General features: G+C 46.3%; 6 protein-coding genes across 6 annotated transcripts; 2 read left to right on the top strand and 4 right to left on the bottom strand.

The window, feature by feature from the left end:
* Positions 1-213: 213 nt before the first annotated feature.
* N7495_000848 (uncharacterized protein) lies at positions 214-474 on the bottom strand (the record flags this gene model as incomplete). Its single annotated transcript, XM_057203518.1, has 1 exon — positions 214-474. The coding sequence occupies one exon, from the start codon at positions 472-474 to the stop codon at positions 214-216; it is 261 nt and encodes an 86-aa protein (XP_057067591.1).
* Positions 475-4,262: 3,788 nt separating this feature from the next.
* Positions 4,263-6,365, bottom strand: N7495_000847 (uncharacterized protein; the record flags this gene model as incomplete). Its single annotated transcript, XM_057203517.1, has 2 exons — positions 4,263-4,501; positions 4,559-6,365. The coding sequence occupies 2 exons, from the start codon at positions 6,363-6,365 to the stop codon at positions 4,263-4,265; spliced, it is 2,046 nt and encodes a 681-aa protein (XP_057067590.1).
* A 2,049-nt stretch (positions 6,366-8,414) lies between these two features.
* Positions 8,415-8,711, top strand: N7495_000846 (uncharacterized protein; the record flags this gene model as incomplete). Its single annotated transcript, XM_057203516.1, has 1 exon — positions 8,415-8,711. One exon carries the CDS (start codon positions 8,415-8,417, stop codon positions 8,709-8,711), a length of 297 nt encoding a protein of 98 aa, XP_057067589.1.
* A 1,845-nt stretch (positions 8,712-10,556) lies between these two features.
* N7495_000845 (DHHC family palmitoyltransferase) lies at positions 10,557-12,014 on the bottom strand (the record flags this gene model as incomplete). The annotated part of the gene is made up of 4 exons (XM_057203515.1): positions 10,557-11,102; positions 11,154-11,277; positions 11,328-11,814; positions 11,903-12,014. The coding sequence occupies 4 exons, from the start codon at positions 12,012-12,014 to the stop codon at positions 10,557-10,559; spliced, it is 1,269 nt and encodes a 422-aa protein (XP_057067588.1).
* Positions 12,015-13,348: 1,334 nt separating this feature from the next.
* On the top strand, positions 13,349-13,873 carry N7495_000844 (uncharacterized protein; the record flags this gene model as incomplete). Its single annotated transcript, XM_057203514.1, has 2 exons — positions 13,349-13,755; positions 13,810-13,873. The coding sequence occupies 2 exons, from the start codon at positions 13,349-13,351 to the stop codon at positions 13,871-13,873; spliced, it is 471 nt and encodes a 156-aa protein (XP_057067587.1).
* Positions 13,874-17,421: 3,548 nt separating this feature from the next.
* Positions 17,422-20,570, bottom strand: N7495_000843 (uncharacterized protein; the record flags this gene model as incomplete). The annotated part of the gene is made up of 2 exons (XM_057203513.1): positions 17,422-19,865; positions 19,919-20,570. 2 exons carry the CDS (start codon positions 20,568-20,570, stop codon positions 17,422-17,424), a joined length of 3,096 nt encoding a protein of 1,031 aa, XP_057067586.1.
* Between the last annotated feature and the right edge of the window lie 67 nt (positions 20,571-20,637).

Here is a 20,637-nt window from a genome sequence, read left to right as displayed (position 1 = left end):
TCTTGGCGCCAATGAAGAATAAGCCACAACGTCGTACTCCGTGATAGCCCCTAAGATCGAGCGGAGCAGTAGTGGAGTGATTAAGACCTCACTAACATTGAACTAACCTGTGGACCTCGGAACACTCGGTCTTAGAGGACTACGTGAGATAATAGAACCGTGGGTGCATTTCTGGCTTCAAAGTATGTGTGCCGTGTTGAAAAATAATACTACCTAAATAATGGAAATGAATGACTCGTAGTCAAATTCAACATTGACTTCCATAGCCCCGTATTTAATTTGAACTAGCTTACTTTGAAACCCGCCTTCAAGTCCTATATCAGTGCCAAATATCGTGGATTTAAAGTTGTCGTACCCTGGTCCGCTCGAACGCACGGAAACATCGTCCTCCCTGTCTAGTCCGGGACGATCTACTTTGGAGGCGCCAACGGCTTTCAATTTTAGATTTACGCTACACACTGTACACTGTACCATGGTATTTTTGGTTTTAAAAAGACAAGGGGGGACAAAAACAGGAGGAAAGTGGAGAACATCAAAACAGGGGCATTTATTCCTTCTCCGCAATAAGGAACGAATCTTTTCGGACAAACTCGGTGATTGTCCTTTGTTCAAAGCATCCGATCGAACACGCAATACGAAATACAAATCCAGAATCCATAATCCGCCTCGTTTTCGTCGAGAATTTAAAGGCGCGGAGACTAGTACCACGGACCAATCAGAGGTCCGAATCGGGCATTATTTCGGCCCCACTATCGCCCGGAACCGAAACTATACTTACGATGTACAGATGTATACAGATAAATGATGCCTAGATCGTCATAGGTAAAGGGAATCTTGGAATCTTGGAATGAAACAAGCTGACAGAAGGATAGCTGACCGCACTTTACACCGATACTTCCTGATCGAAAAATAGAAGTTTGTGCAGAATTTGTGAGCCATCACAACTGCGGAACGTTCGAAACTTGCATACTTAGCTTATCGCGTGGCCGGAGCTTACAACTCGTTTCAGAGTCCCCCTCAATGCGATATTTATTTCAGCCTTACTCAGGACATGGAGCCCAAGCTGATGATTGACTGTATACTCCTTCTACCATCCATATATCCGTAGAGAAAACTGAGATTCTCAATTTAGATATTCAAATTCCAAAGTTCTCTCTATCACATCAAGTCTCAAAACTCAAATAGATTAGATATTCCTCCAGCCTTCCCTTTGCTTGCCATTCAACCAATGTACTATGACATACTATTAGATATCTAAGGGTCGACGTCAATGGACGCAGGGGGCGGCGAACCCAACCATGTGCTTTGTCGATCATCTTCCGTTTCAGAACGTACAGGGATGGACCAGTAAATCTAAATCGTGAATCAGGAACTCCGGAAGCGGAAGGCACATCTGGCTTTGAAACACGGCTACCTCCGGTAAAACAGGGGACATTTAGTCTTCCGGATCGACTCCCGCGATCATCCCCCACGAATTCCGACTCGGATACGATCACTTCCAGGATTTCTGCTTTAATAAAGACTCGAACTAAGTTGTTTGGAACGCATCTTGTTTTATTAAGTGAGGTTGAGAGAGAGATTCAAGGAAGATACATTACCAAGTTTCGGTCTTAAAAAAAACATGGAACCGGATATAACCATTTCTAAGCTCCGGACCTATGAAAATCAAAAGGCAAGCTTCGCCTCGATTATAAAAATACAGTATGGCGTGTCCACGGCCCTTCGCGAGATCCAAACTGCCACAGTCAAATCAGTCATTTACAACGTGGGGTCCTTTGGAGAGGCGGGGACCCACGATGCGGGACATGACTCGCAAAAATGCCTGATTTGACAATTTATGCCAACTGCAATTCCCAACCCTAACTTAGGCAATCTTGACTCCGGAACCTCGTCACCGGTAGTAAGTTGTGCCTGAAGCAGATTAGTGACATGTCTGTTATTGTCCAATCATCTAATTAAAGAGATGTGCTTCAGTCTTGCGCCCCTTTTATCTGCTCCGTAAGTGCCCCCCGCCTCCCTTCAGGTTTTTTTTTCCCATGGCTTTAAGTTTATGCATGGGAATTGGCGACAATACAGCTTGTATAAAATACCGCAGTTGTTCGGCTTCATGAATGTAAGCTTCAGCTTTAGATTAGTAATCCCTAATTACTAATTCACTAACTAGTAAGCCTTCAATGGATGTTTAATAACCTATCATATCCCGTGATTTACCTTTGGCGGCCCGAAAGCTTGAGTTTAATTGGTCCGAGCCCATTTACTCTGTATATTACTATTTCATGAAATCTTCAAACTTACCTGATACTTGTGCCATTACGTTGATCGTGCTGGTCTGTATCGAATGTTTCGTACTTACCCCCGTATAGTCACCGGCTATACGTAGTTATACGCCAGATAAAGTTGGGATATCTACATTGGAGGGCTGGGACTGAAAGCATCCAGCCATGCCCAGGCGGATAAGCATCAGATCCAGCACTAAAACATCACTTCCTATGGGCCATCACTGCATCTACCTGTCTATGTACATATGCGCCTCGTTAGATTCTTCTACATATGCGTAATCACCACCTGGGCACTCATACTCCAACACGAGACCTGCACTCTGTAGATCTCATATTGATGGAGTAAGTGACCTACGGGAGATCACCGAGCAGGGGTGGGCATATGGACGAGGGGTGTGCGTGTAAGAGAGTAAAATCATCCCCGAATAAAGATTCCAACTCGAGATCGGAGACGTAAATCCTTTCCAAGCATCGAGTAGGTCTGACGATTCAAGATTTGGCCCGATTAGTGAAGTGTTTGGTTGGTGTCGGTGGTTAGGATCGTGATTCACGTCCCCACTCACGACTCGCCATGCACAAGCTAGATCAAGTTCGTAACATGAGCAGCTTGCTAAACTTAAGGCTTTTTTAATCTTGGGCATGAATTCTCGGTCGGTACTCTGTAGTCCGTACTCTGTTCTCTCTCCATTTTTTCAGCTCGGTATCCAGCTTTGTATCTCCCTCCAAAGCTAGATACTATCAATATCACTATCCTACCTATGGAGAGCGAGCCACCGTACAACGTACCATCTCTACGCCCGGATTAAAGGCTTACTACCCCTCTCATTTAATTCATTAAGCACCGATATACATGAAGCATAGTAATCTAAAGCCCAAGATTGAGGCAATCTACAAACGTCATGGCCAGCACCAATTGATAATCGGACGACGGTATCAGCTCGAATATCACTGGTCCTAGACATATTGTTTGCTTCCAATTCACTTCCATAGACATCAGCGGCGTCTGCAAATCGCTCTGCAAACTATCATCGAGGAGAAGATGTACAGACTATACCCCATACCCTCGTGCTTCCCCCTTTTACTGTCTTTTTTTCTTTGCTTTTGATATGTACCGGATGAAAGGGTGAATATCTTTGACTTTGGTCCCTGTGAATTAAGTCCTTTGCCACCCCTTTTTCCTTCTAGGGCTTGGTGGGTTTCTTTCCCTCAGACCGAAGATCAGTGATGTGAGACTTGAAGTGATACAGGGGGTCGGAATGACAGGGTAAGACGCCTAGAAGAAGCCTGAATAATTTCCGATTTACGGATTAAAAAGGAACGTATTGGACGGATGGTAGATGGTGGATGGTGGATGCCTCGGCATTTACTACTAATACGTAGGTCATCGGCCATTCATTCTAACCTGGCTCAGGTTCGCGGGAAGGGAGACGTGGATATTTCCCGAGTTCGATGTTCCAATCGGCTATATTGTAAACTGAAGAAAAACATTTGGGATGGGCATTTCTTTTTTTGGTGTCTTCATCCTGGTCTAAATCCGCATGGAGTCATTCGTATGCAGTTCCAAGGTTACTACGCAGCTGAGTCGGCGATGTGCTGATGGTCGTACAAGGGCTGGATAGTTTAAGTGGCGGGTGCTCGACTCAGTAGTGGTCACGGTGATCAGATTGAGGGACGACAGTCTTGTTTGAAATATGACGCCGGCGTCTGAATGTATTTTTCTTTTTTTCGTCTATTGTCTAATGTGTCATTGAGGCATATAAAATGCAAGGTCAGATGTTCTATGGTATGATACAGGAACCAAGTATGCAGGAAGAAGAAGAAAAGAAATGAAAAAAAGGTTAAAAGAAGGTATTGATGCGAAATGTTTACAGTCTTCGTTGTTTGTCATTGCAAGGATGGGGTAGCGATAGTTACCAGAGTTTGTTGTCTTGGTAAGGAGCCTTTTTTATATTTATATATTTGAATTTTGGCCTTGAGGTTCCTCTACGCCAGCGTAGCGGACGGCATTCTCGAAGGCATCCTCGGCATGGCATTGACAGTAGAACGAGGACGCATTGGCAGCGTGTGATTATTTGGCTCTTTCGAAGGCGGTTCAAGCTTTAGTTGTTCATTGTCACCCTCGTCCTCGTCGTCACTGGAAGACTCTTCACCGCGACGACCATCGCGCTTACTCTTGTCCATTTGTCGACGCTTGTCCTGGATATGCTCCTTATGACGTGTGTCTTAGGTTGGGTGGTGAGTTTCAATATTTGAACTGTCATCAGCAGGCAGATGCTTACCTCGGATCTCCTGCGTCTTCACAGCATATGCTTGAATCTCTTCCTTTGTCAAGACTCGAAGCACGATGACATAGTCCGATCGCTCCTCGAATCGCTCATTCCCTGCCTCCAATGCAGCAGGGTTGACAAGTCGTCGATCGATCTTTGTCCACCGAGCACCCGGCGGGATGCCCTTTTTGGTGGCATCTTTGAGCGGTGCTACGCCTTCTCGCACGGGATTGGGCTCCTCCGGGAAACTGGGGCGGGGCGGTTTCAAAATACCCTTTGGAGCATGCTCAGGCTCTTTGGACGACGGTGGGTCGACAGCAGTGAGAGGTCTCCTAGACTCGTTACTGTCGAAGGATGATGCAGAGTGTCGAGAATCGTTCGAATGAATCACATCCTGCAGCCGCCGGGGCGATCGTACCTGCGAACGCTCTCGTGGTGGGCGGCGGGCTGGATGATTATCTTCACTGGTGTCGCTGCTGCTGTGTCGAGGGCCTGGTTTTGTAGATGGCTCACGGCGGTATTTCTGAAGATCCTCATCGTCGGTGAATCGATCCTCATGACGAGAATGTCTGCGTGTTCGGCTACGCTGGCGATCGCCCGGCTCATGGTAAGACCTGAGCTGGGTAGTAGACTGGGTAGCGTCGAAATCACGTTCGGGATCGCGAGGTCGTCTGTGATGACGTCTCGTTGATCGCTCGTGGTCGGACGCGTCAGAGAACCCACTTCCCAGAGCCGCTGTCCCGAGTCCTACAAGAGCCTGTTCATTGCCCAGCCTTGAAGAAGGTCGCTCTTCCGGGTGGTGCCGGTCGCCGTCTTGGTGATGACGGCGATGTCTACGGCGGCGGCGATGGTGGTGAGTGTCACTGAAAGAATCATATCCATCGTCGGATTCGTGGGGCAATGCCACCAAGGCACGCTCATGGCCTGCCCTAGGCCTCGATGACTCTCGGTGCTCTTCAATAGCACGCCTGGAGCGAGGCCTTCCCTCATGGTCAATTTTGTCGAAATCCCAGGATGTCGGTGGGGGTCCGTGTTGGCGGTTGTCTTTGCGCACTCGAAGAGACTGAAGCGACTTTTCGTCCATCAGATTCACGCTGATAGGGCGGTCTACTGTGGATCTTGACGGAGTACGCGGCCTGATGGGATAATCACGATCAAATTGCTCTCGCGGGGTGGTGTATGAATAAGCATCGTAGTTGTCAATGTCGTCGCCTGTCTTCAGTCCGTCGTACGTCGAAGACCGATGTCGCCCGCTGGGTTCATGTGCATGACGCATACCGTGGCGAGGGGAAGTCCGGTTCTTCACCACATCTCGTGGCGTCAGATAACCAGTATCACTCGCATAGTCGGTGCTATATATGCGGCGATGGCGGGGAGAGTGTGACGATCCTGGAGTGATATAGTGATCCGAAGATTTGGAGGGTGGACTCGACGAGGGACCAAAACTTGAAGTGATGATCGGACGGGAATGTGATTGCACTGAGAGTCTAGCCGGATTTTCAAAGGTACGGGTAGAGTCATAAAGCGATGCATCTGAGGTTGTACTGCTCCTTTGTCTGGACTTGGGTCGAATAGCATACTCCGTCAACTTCTTGAAGGACGAGTTGGGGTCACGTATTTTCTGGGAGCTGACAGGACGCGCTTCAACTGGTGATATCAGACCAGTGTGGTATCGGTTATAATCGTGGCGACCTCTGGGGATTTCACTCGGGTCGTAGGACGAACTGAACTCGACCATGCCGGTTGATGCCCGTGGTCCAGCCACGTAGTGGCGTCCTGAGCTCGGGGTTGAGCTGCGATAGAAACTAGAAAAACCCATGATGCTAGCAGTAGGGGGAAGGCCTAGGGCCTCTTATTATTCAAAAATCAAAATTGACGAAGTTATATGGATGGAGAGAGGTGAGAAGATGATGAGAGAAAGATGAGGTAAGTACTCCTTTGTTGGCTGGCCAAGAAAAAATCAATTCGGCTCGCACAGAACAAAGCTTGAACTAAGCTCAATAAAAAGCGATGACGAGGAAGAAAATAAAATAAAAAATTATGGAAAGAAGAATGATAGAATAAGCTAAGCGTCAAAAGTTAGGTAAATTGGAAGGGACTTGTGGAGATTTCAACCCGATGTAAAATGGATGCCCGATGTTTAAAATTGAAACAGAGGAAGAGAGAAAAAAGAGGGAAAAAGTAGCAGACAAAGTGAGAATGACGCAGTGAGTGGGTAGTGGGGGCGAGTAGACCCCACCTTACCTAAAAGTACTTTCTTACTATTACTCTCTCTCCCTCTCCACCCGAAACTAGACTCAAAAGGATTACTACCTCTTCAACAAGCTCCCGAGACCTCCATGAAACAATCAGCGCGTTGATTTAGAATCTTGTTTGTTCCATGGATCAATTCCTGTGGATATTCTGGGGCCGTCAATGCTACCATGGTATCTGGCCACGTCAAGTCGACAACTCTTCTCTCTATACTCCGTATTTTACATTCGATCCTGCGGCTCTGCCGAGTATCCACTTGGACAAATTCCGAGAAGTCTGACCCAGGTTCTCTCTTAATGATGCATGGCGCAGTGAAGATATTATTCTTATTCACCCGGGCTGAGTGTTGCCCCGTATATGCCAGGATATCAACACAAGAGAGATCATAATCATCTATTCTCGACTCGAGACCGGTTCCAAGCTTTCATCTTCAAACATAGATACAAATAACGGGTCTATATGACCAACCCTGACCGGAGATAGGCCTATATTCTAAATTACTCCATCTACTTGACTCGGCACAGGTCATATACCCCCTCAATATCCGTTTAAGCTAGCCTATAACCATACGATTAGCCTATAAACATACGATTGTCCCCATTTTCTATTCTATTTCCCCTCCTCGTTGTTCAGATCTTGATCCTTGTCTCACCAATGGCAAAGGCAAAGCTCGTAGTACAAATCACGGAGATGCTTTACGGAGATCCTTCAATATCACAAGATTGGCATATTCCCCCACTTTCCCATCTCGGCTTCTGTATCTGCAGCCTTCCATCTCCACAACTCCCGTCCCCCACTAGGTTCTCTAATACATGGCCTCTAATAGCCCATGTCAGGTGAAACTAAGGTGGGCTGATCCACCCCGGCCAAGACAAAAAATGCTCACTAAGACCACCTAGGTATCAAAACTGAGATATTTGCAGGTTTAACCGACTATATGCTACTTGGAATTGCCCTTTTGCTGACCGGGCTTTGAGGAGGAATCAAAAGCCAGAGCTTTAAGCTTCAAGAGTTCGTGTAGTTACCTAGATAGGTGGTTATGCTGGCTTACCTAACAGCTTACCCGATGCTCTGGTACTGCGAACTACCGACATGCAGTATCCATGGGGTATGAACTATACACATCGTGATACGTTATTTCGAATAGAAGGTATCTTTGCACTGCCTACTGCTCTCGGGAATTCGAAAACGTGAAGCTTGCGAATATTGATCATCATCCATTCACGTGCGCTTTATCTAGTCTACCTTTCAAGGCTCGGTCATCGTACGCTTCGGGACGTCGGAAACCTTCCAAGGCTGGAAGGGTTTAATATCTCGCTCTAGGTAGTCAGCCCCAGACCTTGAGTAGCGCTATAGTTCCGATGTTGTAAGATTGGCACTCAACCTTGGAATGGCTGGGAGCCCCCGACAAATCACCTCGTTGTCATTACCACTAAAAATTTACGAATGGGCTATAGATCGAGCCAATAGAAAATATGTTACTGTCAAATTCCAAGCCAAGGTTTCTTTCGACTTTTACGGGGCCCTGGGGCTGAGACAACTGCTGCCCGGGCAAATGGATTTCAATGCCAAGGTCTTTGCATCAATCCCATTCTTTCCAAGGTTGACCCTTAACATGGCACGCGCTGGCAAGAACAAACTTCAACTATTAACATTACTGGGAAAATGGCTTTCAAAGAAACTAATGATGAATTCAGATTTGAAAAAGGTCTTCATGATTTTGGCTGTTCATATGTGGGGGGTTATTCTTCCGCTCATACAACCCATCCCACCGCGCAACCCGGGATGGACGAATAAAGAAAAGGATTGCATCGAGGATACGGTGCAGCTTTCTAAGAGTTGGGTAATTAAAGAACCAGATCACAATGATCTTGAGGCTCAAATTGAAAGACGCAAAGAGACAACATCATGATCTCGCTCTTTGAAGACAAACCTACGGGGTTCGAAACGTTCAACAGGAAGTAAGAGTAAGATTTATCTGCTCTTTTTAGGAAAGAAAATGATTTCATTAACCTTGCAGCTTACTAGTCAAATGATGATTAGCGAGCCTGGACTCAATCTCAGGGCTGTCCAATGCGTACAAACCCCACAATATCCACAAGGTTTCAAAAGCATCTAAAGGAAGAGGATGAATTCAATCTGAATCCTAAATTCTGCGCCATACTTAGCGCTTACCTGCGTGGAGAATTGGAATGGAACAAGAGTTTGGTTATATTCTGGTGCAATGGAAAACACCTAAGCCAGCCTCGCCTTCTTGATTACTATAACCATATTACTTGGTGCACCAGAAAAGCTGGTCACATTCTGTCTGGATTGAAGAGATAAATTTTCCATTTAATAATCTTAGTGAACCAAGTGACTGATCAATAAAATCTCTTAGTTACATTTGAGAACGTAGAGTGAGGCTTTAGAAGCTTTTACGGTGTCTAGAAACGAGAACGGGTTTGGCAAAGTATGATTTATCTAATGGGCCAAAATAAGATTCAAGGCTATTTGATAGCTAACTTGCATTTATTGATTTAGTTAAATTTCCACCGCTGGTATTTCCCCATGAGATCAACAGGCGGCCCCGGTATCAAACTTATATCTAAGTTCCCAACAATCGAGAATTATAGAAATGATGGATGATGCCGGCGCTTCTACGCCTAGCCTATATATGGGAGATATAAGACGAATGCTACTTCTAGCTCCCCCCCTAGAATGCCAGCTCGTGTATGCAGCAGCCTGGAGGGCATTGCCATACTCTCCACCCTGGGCATTGACATCAGCGTGAGCGTCGATCAGCATCTGCACTGTAATCATCAGTGTTTTATCATTCCATATGGCGAATGGTAGGACGATCAATAAATGCATAGCCCGGAGGCTCGTTAAGTGTTTAATAATACTAGGCAGGCTAGTCTCCTTTGCAAGAAATATGCGGCACGCTTTGATACAAAAGTTAATGCGCTAACTTAAGAAGGTCGATCGAATTATAATTCCCCATATTTTACATTTAATAAGGGAATATGTCATGTGCCAACCTCAGCCCTTGGAGTAGGAATAAACATGAGACTGATACCTAGAGACCTACCACGTAAGTAGTCTTCTAAGGCTGACTGAGACTGTCACCAAATACCCAAGGTCTTTGAAAGTTACCCCTTGAGGGGCTGCTTGGGACTTTCCAAGATTATAATATTACCTAGACATGGTCATCCTTGAGACTGCTTGGATGTCAGGAATCGCCCTGATTTTCTCGCACTAAATTTGACAATTTTTTTATTCCGACATACCTAAGTTCACTTTCAAAGCTGGCTTTGACTATGACTAAAGATTTAATCTATTTGAGTTTGCTTGAGTGTTTGAAGTACAAGTCATATTAAACTACCAAATTAGGAAGGTCCATTCTACATTTCTATGGCTCATCTCGGTCCGCTCCGTTATTGCAGGAGCTATCCACTTATATGGGGTCCACTCTAGCCCTACGGAATCTATAGTCCTACCTACAGGAGTAAATACAATATATCCTCGTGAAAATGCTCAAAATGTCCTAAGTGAACACTAGTTGAAATCTTACTTATTGCAGTCATTACATCTAGCTTCAGGATTACCAAGGGTGAAAGCAGTATTCGCTGGGGCCGAATCTTCACACCAGAGAGTGAAACAGTCTGGAGCAACTAGTTAAATGTACAATATCCATCTGACACGACACTCGCGGGGCCAGCAGAAAGTTGAAAGATTAATTTGTATTACCGCATCCGCCAGTCTTTTTTTCGTTTTGTCATGTTTGGGGCCGGGAGGGAATGCTTTCTGGGGGCGGGACTAAGCCTGCTTCTTCCTTCAGTCGAGCAACTGCCGGCCCGAGAGCGAATGTACTGTCTGGGCTACTGTGATCGGCGCAGGGGCTGTGTTTCAGTGGGAGTAGCCAGTCTACCACACTATATCCCATCACTTGTTTCAAGTTTTCGTAAGGGCTACCCAGGTCAAACGGGTTTTCGCCCGGCTGGGTATTGAGAATGGCAAATACATGACCCTGGATCTGATGTTCGGCCTGTAGCCGACTGGGACATGTCAGTGATTCCGTGGGGTAGGAGACCGTGCGAAATGTAGGTGCCCAAGGAGAGTCGGCTACCCAGAGTCGTTCCAGGAGATGTTCTGGTACTCGAATGGCTAGTGTCCAAACAGCAGTATGACGGTTGAGGTTTTCTATCGTGGTGATATTGAGCGAGGCCATCTGAACGGAGGTCAGGCTCATACCGCCGGAGAAAAAGCCAAAAAGCCCGGCTAGTCCTATGCATACACATAGATGTGGATTGACACCTCCGGTCTTTTGGTGGGTCAGTCAGGAATATCTCATCGCTGAGTTGATTGTACTCACATTGCGTCGCAGTTCCGCTGTGTAATATGCACAGATAATGAGAGTAAAGCCACAGAAAATCGCTGTATACGACACGAACTGGATAAAAAACTTGAATGACGTTTCTGACACAACACCGCCAACCCTATGGTTCGTCAGCAAGTTAATCTAGGAGTGAAGAAATATCGGATGTACCAAGGACAGAAATGGTCCATTTTGCGGACACAACGATCTACTTCACGACAGTGATGCGATCTATCAGGCTTGAACTGACAGCATGTCGAACAGTACGCTGGCCGTCCGTCTTCCTCGCAGACAAATACATTCTTCGTATAGAAGCTATCCAGACCAGCTGGGTTTGAGGATTCTATTCCTTTTAGACTCTTCACCCCTCGCTCCAGGTCCGTATCGGAGGCGGCTGGTTTTTCAGTATCCCGTGTCTTACTGCGACGGCTCTTTTTGCGATGGTGATTATGCTGTTCAGACGAGTCTTTCGAGTCGGGGTTTATATGCTGGGTACTGAGGGGGACGAAGGCAGAATTCCATAAAACATTATATAGAAGGCGGATATATGTAGCCACCATAGGTATTAGGAGAAGATAATAGATGGTGATAATTGCGGCGCCGGCGCCGACTCGACGATTTCCATTGTGGGAGGGTAAAGGGTGAAAGAGAATATCGACTGTCGCAGGGATTTACAAGTCAGCTTTCAGGCTCAAGACTCTAAGAGTATTCCTAATCCTTCAGCATCTGCCAAGGGTAGAACTCACTGCATAATTGTTTTGTGACTGCGTAGCTGGCGTAGGCTACGACTCCAAGAAGCACAGGCGGCACGACTTTGGAGACGGCGAGATTCGCGCGTTTCTGTGAGGGGGTCGCCATGAGATGAAATATGCCGCGGTCACAGTATTAAATGCATTTAGATCAGAGGAAAGAGGGAAACCTCGAGAACCTGGGAGGTCTTGAAACCAGGTAGACTGGTTCAAAAGCAAGGAAGATCGAGATCGACCACGAACAAACAGCTGACTAATTGAGGCAAATTTCGAAATTCGAGATTCATTGACGACTCGACAACCACATAACACTCATGGCACCCGGGCATTAATTCATTATCATCAATGACTGAATATTGGTGGCATGAAATTTAGACCAGTTTTAACGGTAAGATTACTCCCAAAACTACTATCTCTAATCTCAAACACGGAATAAGAATAAATGCGCATATTGCGGCTGGCAATGGATGAATCATGGTTGAGTGCAGGACGAGAAATAGAGAAAGGAGAAAGGAGAATGGAGAAAGGAGAAAGGAGAAAGGAGAAAGGAGAAAGTATTATTGGGTATTTCATTTCCCGAACCGGGGAACATGAAATTGCCTGGGTGATTGCAAACATGCAGGCAGCAATCAGGCCAGCTTTACCACCTGATCTATGACTCCATTCTTCAGAGCTGAGGCTTTAACCCTGGTTTTGAGGCGCAAGACATCAATAACCGTCAAATATTGACATCACAGAAAGGTCACCGTTAGTTCGGGACTTCCGAGTCATCGATAACCTGCACTCCCAGGGTTAACTGGGCATGTAATGCGGTGAGGTGAGTTCGGCTGTGTGGAGTAATCGACTGAGTCAACTTTCCAAATTTCATCATACTTTATTTTCAGGCCCCGTCTAGATTGTAGAATACTGTGCGTTCCAGCTGGACATTAGCCGCACTAAACCTATTTTTCATGCCCGCCAAAGCAAAGCCACACGGGCGGTATGTGAGGCGGAAGCAGTAAGGCCAACGGCTTCGGGGGTCAACTTCTCGACTCTTTCCTAATTTGGAAATTCGAGAAGCCCGAGAAGCCCTGGAGCGTGGGTACCTAGTTACAAGAGATCCTGGGTTCTAGTGCTTCTTCTCTTAATTCCTTTCTTTTTGTTTCTTTTCATTATTTACTCGATTTCTAATTTTCTGATTTGTTCTTGGGAATTTCATCTAATACGTCGCTCGTCCTTAAAAGAGTCTCATAATCCCCTTCTGCATTTCCAATTCAATTCACCTATTTACAACTCAATCCAAAGTCCATACATTCCTGTCGACTTATATCAGTCTTTGAAATTCCTCTTAAAGACAACACCTTTGCTCTTATAGAGTGTTCCTATTCATCACCATTGAAGCAGTCGATCCACTTCAACATTCCCTCATCTACTTCAACAGCTACTTCAATCTCAATAGTAGCCATGGCCGATGTCTGGTATTGCTGTGACTGCAGCTTTGGACCTCACAGTCAGTCCATCCACGATGCCTGTACTGGCTGTGGACGTAAGCGGTGCTCTAAGTGCGAGGCTGGAAACCACTCGATCAACACATCTCACTCGCACTTGCACTCCCACCCCCAATACTATCCAAATTCCGACTCGGACTCAGACTCTGAGCCTGATTGTGATCACGACACGATACCTTATCCATCTGCTGTCGTACCCATTATGCCTCATACGTCCACCACGTCAAATCTTCACGTCCACTCATTATCACGGCCAAGCATGCCCAGTTCACCAAGTGGAGGATTCCGTACCCACGGTGGATCGTATATGTACATCTGCTGCCATTGCAAGGACGGACCGAAGGTCTACGACGTCCAACCGCAGTGCATATCCTGCTCCCATAAAGCTTGCTCTTCGTGCACTTACATCAAATGAAGCATGGTCTATCTCATGTATCCTTCTGCCAATTCTGTCAAGGAGGTGGTTATCATGATTCAGTGATGTCACCCCTTCTCTTGCTGTATCTTCGATATTCCCCGGCATTTACTGGTGACTTTCTCGAGCTCATGGCTGCGCATGAATCTGTTTTTACTCCTTGTTTTCTTTCGAGTTTTTTCTCTTTTTTTTTTTTTTTTTGAGCTTGCTTTGAATTTTGGTTAGGGTTGGTTGCATGGTTCGGACGGAAAGAGTTGATTCTCTTATACACATTTGGCATATCTCGGTATTTCGGTTTCCTTTTCCTTTTCCTTTTCCTTTGTTGTGATAGAGTCTTCTATACTTTGATTGCCTGATTCGGTTAGAGCGATAATGATGTAACCTGACAGGGCTGGATCCCTGTCAGCCTCGCAGTGAATTTATTGTTTCCAGTTTAGTTAGAGAAATCCCACATTCCACTTCAACTCAGTCCGATTCTCTAGTGCGCCCTCGTAATATAAAATTAAAACAGAGTCATACATGTCCATGTACAGGGTACACTTAGCATGAATCTCACATCGAAATACATGAACTAGATACCGCAGACTCATGATAGTTCGATTCTGCTTTCGTGGCGTTCAAAATGTATATTAGATCCAATCATCTTACAATATATTATTGAAGTGCAGGGCCTAGTTCCGTCCCTGTTCCCCTAGCCTCGGGCGCATTGCAGAACCCTTTCACACAAGTAACCCAACACCGCCAGATGGTCCTGCACTCTTGCTGATCCAGCCCTACAAGCCTAGTTAATGAGCGGTCTTGTCGTGCAGCACTGTTTGTACTCCACGCTATTTTGATCTCCACGACTGCGCCCAGTTGACCTATCCACACCGACTCCATCAAATATCCACACGGTGAACCACACCGACCCCAAGTAATGTTTCGTCCATCGAGGCCTCGAAAGAGGCTGTGTTAAAGACCCGCTAAAATGGATTGTGAATTATATGCACACGGTAGTTTCCGTAGTCTACCGTAATACTCCTTTTAGCACCTACTTGGAACTCCAATGACGAAGTTGAGTATCCTCTGGAACAAAGTGGAGCGGCCATTGAAAATACTGTGCAGCTAATGGATAGTACATATCCGATTCCCGATCGTGATCGCTCGCTTCTGTGGGTTTCCGTCAATCCGATTCTGCCTTGTGGGATTTTGACTCACAAAACTACCCCGTACTCTTCATGCCTTGGAGTCATCTGCAACGGGATGAAAGTACGGAGTAGAATCCTTAATGGGATATTATCATTTATTGTCATATTATGATGATATTCTAAATTTCTCCGTACTTAAGTTTCAATCTTAGAAGGCCTTCTCTACGCCCCGTCGGACTACAGTCTATAGAGTCTATACTTAGCTCCTGTCAACCTAGAGAACCTAGAGAGCTCTACGCCCAGGTACTCCATACCCAGGTGTTTGATTCACATTCCTCGTAAAGTGATGAAGATTACACCCGGGTAAGATTTCTAGTTTTTTTTTTTTTTTTTTTTTTTTTTGGGAACTTTTCATAGACATGCTTCTCGGGGATGGCTTCTTTTGTCATGCCCAGGTCAGGCCGCCATTCATATCCTGAGTCTACGTTGACACCCTGGTGAACACCTGGGTTTTATCGTGTAATTTGTGTTATGTGTTTCGAATTCTGAGTTCTAATCCTCGAGTTCGTGATACGATGCATATAGGTATTGCTGCTTTTATTGAGAGGGGCCTAAGGCGGAAAATGGTGGCAGAACAAAGCTTGAAGCTCAGACGTCACATGACTTTGGGTATAAGAGGGTAATTGCTCTTGAAACAAGTATAAGACAGATGCTGGTTGTCGAATACCAACTACCTACCTACCCGTGGACCTCTCTTGAATCGACTGCCCGGGTACCCAGTGGGTTTACATAGATCTAAGGACCCTTTTGACCTCCAGGTCTGAATGTTTCATCATGGATCCCTTCCCAGGTTCACTGCCTAGCAGTATTTCTGAATCCATGGGTATGGAGATGAAAATCAGACCTGGTTTCACAATGGGCTTATGTAATGCTCACTGAGGCGTTCAGCTTCCTGGCCTAAGATTAGCACTGCCCACCTCAGACCTCACAACAAGCGGCAAGCACTGAGCACTAAAAAGTAGAGGAAAAGCCAAGAGATGGATGTACCCAGGACCCAGGTTACAGGTATTCCAAAGTTGTTAATCGAAAGAATATGATTTAATGCTGGACGTAGTATTATAGAGCATTACATTACACTGATATGAGTCAATATGTATGTCAGACATGCAGATCTCGGGAATGCCTAGGCGCATATGCAGTCTTGGTCGGGGAATTTGGATCATGTACAGTTCCAAAGTTCCAATGTTCTCTAGGTAGAGGCTCTTTGGATCTTGCATGCCCAGTGCATATGGTCATGTTTCGGCCCGAAGGTATGTACCTACAGCGGCTATTTCCATTCATACCCTAGCAGGCCAAGTACCTAGTATCTAATAAAGTCCTAATTGAGGTGTATAGAATATGACTGCATTTAAACTATAGAGGACGTTTCCTCCAGGGCTATGCTTGGACCAGTGAACTGGCAACGAGAAAAAGACAAAAAGCGTGTGATGGGAGCCCAATTTCCCAAGAATCCCTGAAAGTGGGATTGTAAAGTTACGAGCGGGGCGTCGATGCAGATCCCTTCAACTTGGACTGGAACTAGTCATAGCACGAAGATTGATCATATCAAGATTCAGTCTCACTGAGGCTTGTCAAAGAGAACTCCTAAGAGAACCCAAATGAAAGAATGGCGGCAAACAAAAAAATATTCAGCAGGGGAAAAACTACCTCGGCGCCCAGCTAAATGACGGCGTGGTTGGGTATCGTAAAGAAAGATTGTTCATGCGGCAAATTGTTGTCGTGCAAGTTGGCCAAAAACAAAGTATTTAGTCGAGTGATATGCCAACTCACCTTCCAAGGTTGTCTGCCCGATGATTTACGGGAAAAAGACGCGCCTACGGTATGCGGCTATCTGATGGGCCATGTCGTTGAAATCATGCACTTTGCGTTGTCGCATAGAGTTGATAAGCGACTTTAGACCAGCGAGGTAAGCCCGTTTCACTTCTTCGCTCTGATGGCTATCCTCAGTATCACTAAAAGCGCCCAACTGGATCAAAATATCATGATCTACAAAGGTTAGAGGCACTGGAGTTAGCATTGGGACCGGATAGAGAGGAACATAGGAAAGAGCAACTGGATTATGCAAGGAAATGAGACAGAAAGGAGAGGGAAAGCTAGATTTCTGAGAAAACTAGATAAATGAAAGAAAGGGCAGGTGAAGGATAATAGATATCGGATGTATTATTACCTTCAACTGGTGGACTCACCACTCAAAGTCAAGTCTCGAAAATGCTGGTATTGGCAAGACTGATCATTGCACACCCCGCCGGCCAGCTCAAAATCACAGAGAAATTTGTTAACATCGATGTTATTGCTGTATTTCGTCGAACGGTAGTCGCCCGAATTTGTCTTCTCAAAGTCCCAATGGCGTCTATAAGACTTGAAGCGCTCCAATGGGCTTACATATGGGGTAAAGATGGAGGATGATTCATTCTGAAGAACATTGAGTTAGTACTTGAAAATGAAAATAGATAGACATGGAAATGTAATAATTACACCGAGCTGAAGATCAGATTTTGGTGACTTATTTGACACCAGGGAAGCGTCCATTGATAGTTGATCGGGCAAGGATCCGGCCGGCGAGGGTACACGATTCCCTGTCTTAGCATCTGAAGAAATATGGCTGTTTTGAAATTTGTAAGCATTTGAACCAGTGGCAGGTTCCGGGGGTTCATAAGCATCCGAATCTGCGGATGAATCACGAGAACTATCAAATACCCTTTCAGACTCGATGTACTGTTCGGGCTCATAATAGTCTGAATCCGAGTCGCCACTTGATCCAATCGCGGTTGGATCTTCAACCATGCTGTCAGTGTTTCCGGGGTCGTAAGAATCTGAATCTGAGTCCGAATCCATATCCATATCCATATCCATATCCATATCCATATCAGTATCCAAATCTGCGGACGGCTCCTGAGTCATGGTGGCAACTTGAATTTCAGTGTCACGACACTCTGACGGCATATCCATAAGCGATTCTGTAGACTTTTCTTCAACCATGATGGCCTGATTTCCGGTGTTATGAGACTCGAGATTCATAGCCACATCCAGATCCACAGATGATTGAGAACCATGTTCTTCGGCATTAATATCCTCATGACCAGATTTCTCCGACAAGGTCTTTTGATAAATGGGTAACTCTGGTCGCTCAGGGAGAGGATGCTCAGGGAGAAGGCGGGGCGGGATTGTTGGGGTTATCTGCGTCTCGGTTTGTGCGGGTGTTGATTCGAGTGGGTGAGTCGAGGTTGATTGCTTCTCAGAGACTGTGGGAGCTTGTTCGATTGCAACATTTGGCACGGAAGCAGGTTTGAAACCGACACCATCCTGCACCGATTGAAGAGTTACCTCCACGGCGGGCTGCTCAGGATCGTTGGTCGCATTGTCACTCAGCGAACCTAAATTGACATTTGATGGAGTAACAGGTGCTTTGGCCGATGGATGCGGTGCATAGGTGGCAGGTATTCTAGCTCGCAGGAAAGCCAGTTTCTCCTCTTGCTTCTTCTCTTCTTGCCTCTTCTCTTCTTGCCTCTTCTCTTCTTGCCTCTTCTCTTCTTGCCTCTTCTCTTCTTGCCTTTTCTCTTCTTGCCTCTTCTCTTCTTGCCTCTTCTCTTCCTGTCTCTTCTCTTCCTGCCTCTTCTCAGCCTCCGCAAGCCTGCGGCGCAAGTTCGCAAGCTCCACTTCATGTGGAGTCAAAGCAGGAGATCCTTTCACTGGAGGCGATATTGAGTTGTTTGATTTCATGCCTTCATCAGGGCCCTCGGGAGGTGGACTCAAATCCATGGGATACCCCTCCTCGTCATCCTCAAAGTACTCGTCATCACTGATGTCAATGACAAGACGAGACGCTGAACTCGAACGACCGACTTCGCGAGTAAATGCCAGTTGCCTCTTCGAAGCGGGAGCTGGCTGATCGAAATCTGCTGCTATCGGCCGTTTACGCTGAGACGTTCGGGACACGGGCGTAGTGTTAATGGGTAGTTGTTGAATACCAACAGTTGGTTCCTTCAAATGCAGTTCCTGCATCGATTCCGTCAAGAAGAGCCCTGGGATCGATGTGGAGTCAGCAGAATGGAGACTTTGGGGGCGAACAGGGAGTGGAAATTGCATCTTCGGAGGTGTCGGGGGTACAGAAGGAAGTGAGACTTGGTTTTCGTCAGCAGTTCTCATTTCAGGTTGGCTAGATTGTTGAGCTTTCCGCTGGAGTTTCAGCTGGAGCTCTTGCATTCGCTGTCTAGCCAACTCAGTCTGGGCTTGGTTCTTTTCTCTAATAGGCGCCTGCACAGGTGCTTCAGCCGCCTTTACCTGAGCGCCAACAGAAGAAGTTGCAGAGGTAGAAGGGGCGACTGATGTGATGACGGAGTTGGTGTCCTTTGGCAATTGTTTCGACGCTAAAGCCTTGGCAGCATTGGCGGCTAGCATTTTGGCAATGAAGTCCTTTCGCTCCATGGGCTTTCCTGAATCAGTTTGAGGCGCTGCGACAGATTCAACAGGATGAGGTGCAACAGGGGTTGGCTTGTTCGGGGCTTTGGTGGATGTGGCAGGGGAATGTGTTTGAGCTTGCTGATTTGAAAATTGATTCTGGTGAGGGATAACAACAGACGACTGGTTATCGGATGGCTTGCCGGTTTCTGTGGTTGTGTATATTTTCTTGGCCTGTGGCGGGGTTATTTTCAGACCAACATCCGCATAAAGACGAGCCAAGATGGTAGCATCGACGCCTTCGCCAACCATTTCATCATAGCGAATTCCGTGAGGGTATAAACTAAGCAAAGCGCCCTTCGCCTGAACTCTAACATGAAAAGCATGATCATATTCTGGAGTACCAAACGGGACGACATCCGTCGCTTCTGGGGGACTGGTGTTTGCAGAAACGGACGAGGGTGGATTATATGCTGCACACTGTAAGTTGGAGACAAGTGAGTTGAGAAGATGAAATGATACGCACGCGATTCACTCATCTTGCCGTTAGAAGGTGAGCTTTGCGAAAAACACTCACCCTCTTCCTGGTCAGAATGACGAGAAGACAGATTGTGATCTTTGGCACCCTTATCAACCACCTGTCGGTCCAGTGGACGGGCAGGGAGCGAGTGATGATTAGGAGACGATTCAATGAAATCCTTCGTCTTAGCCTCACTTTTTGATGCAGTACCTTTCTCTTCAATCACTTCGCCTTCTTCGATATTAGGGTCCGAGGGGTTGGGGCTCGGCGCATTAAGTTTTTGATGATGACGCTTCCGTTGCGCTTTGGATTTACCCTTGTCTTGCACAGTTTCAGCTGGTCGAAATGCTGTTGCAGATGGGTTAAAATTCTGGGTGGGTGGGAAGGGAAGAGGAGGCAAGAAAGGGTTGAATTGTGCAGAGTTCAAGTGATTCTGGATATGAAAGGGGGGAGGGTAGAATAAAGTGTGTTCACCAACAGCGCCTGGTGCCATCATAGGTAACCATGCGTTGAAATTTGACATATCGTTAGGATTTTGGGCTGGTTGTTGAGGGGTTTGTGTAGGATAATTGGGATTTGGAGGATATCCTGGCGGGATCAACCAAGGCGGCAAGCCAGGCGGGACTGGAAACCCAGATGGTGGTGGTTGATTAGCCATGGTGAAGGTCCCAGCTCAGTAGATTGAAAAACTACGGGGTGTGATAAGCGTTTCTTGAGAATGGATG

Source organism: Penicillium taxi (genome assembly GCF_028828555.1).
Source record: "Penicillium taxi strain IBT 34144 chromosome Unknown utg000001l_segment0_segment0, whole genome shotgun sequence".
Lineage (NCBI taxonomy): Eukaryota > Fungi > Ascomycota > Eurotiomycetes > Eurotiales > Aspergillaceae > Penicillium > Penicillium taxi.
Note: the sequence above shows the minus strand (reverse complement) of the source record. Positions and strands in the feature narration are given on the sequence as shown.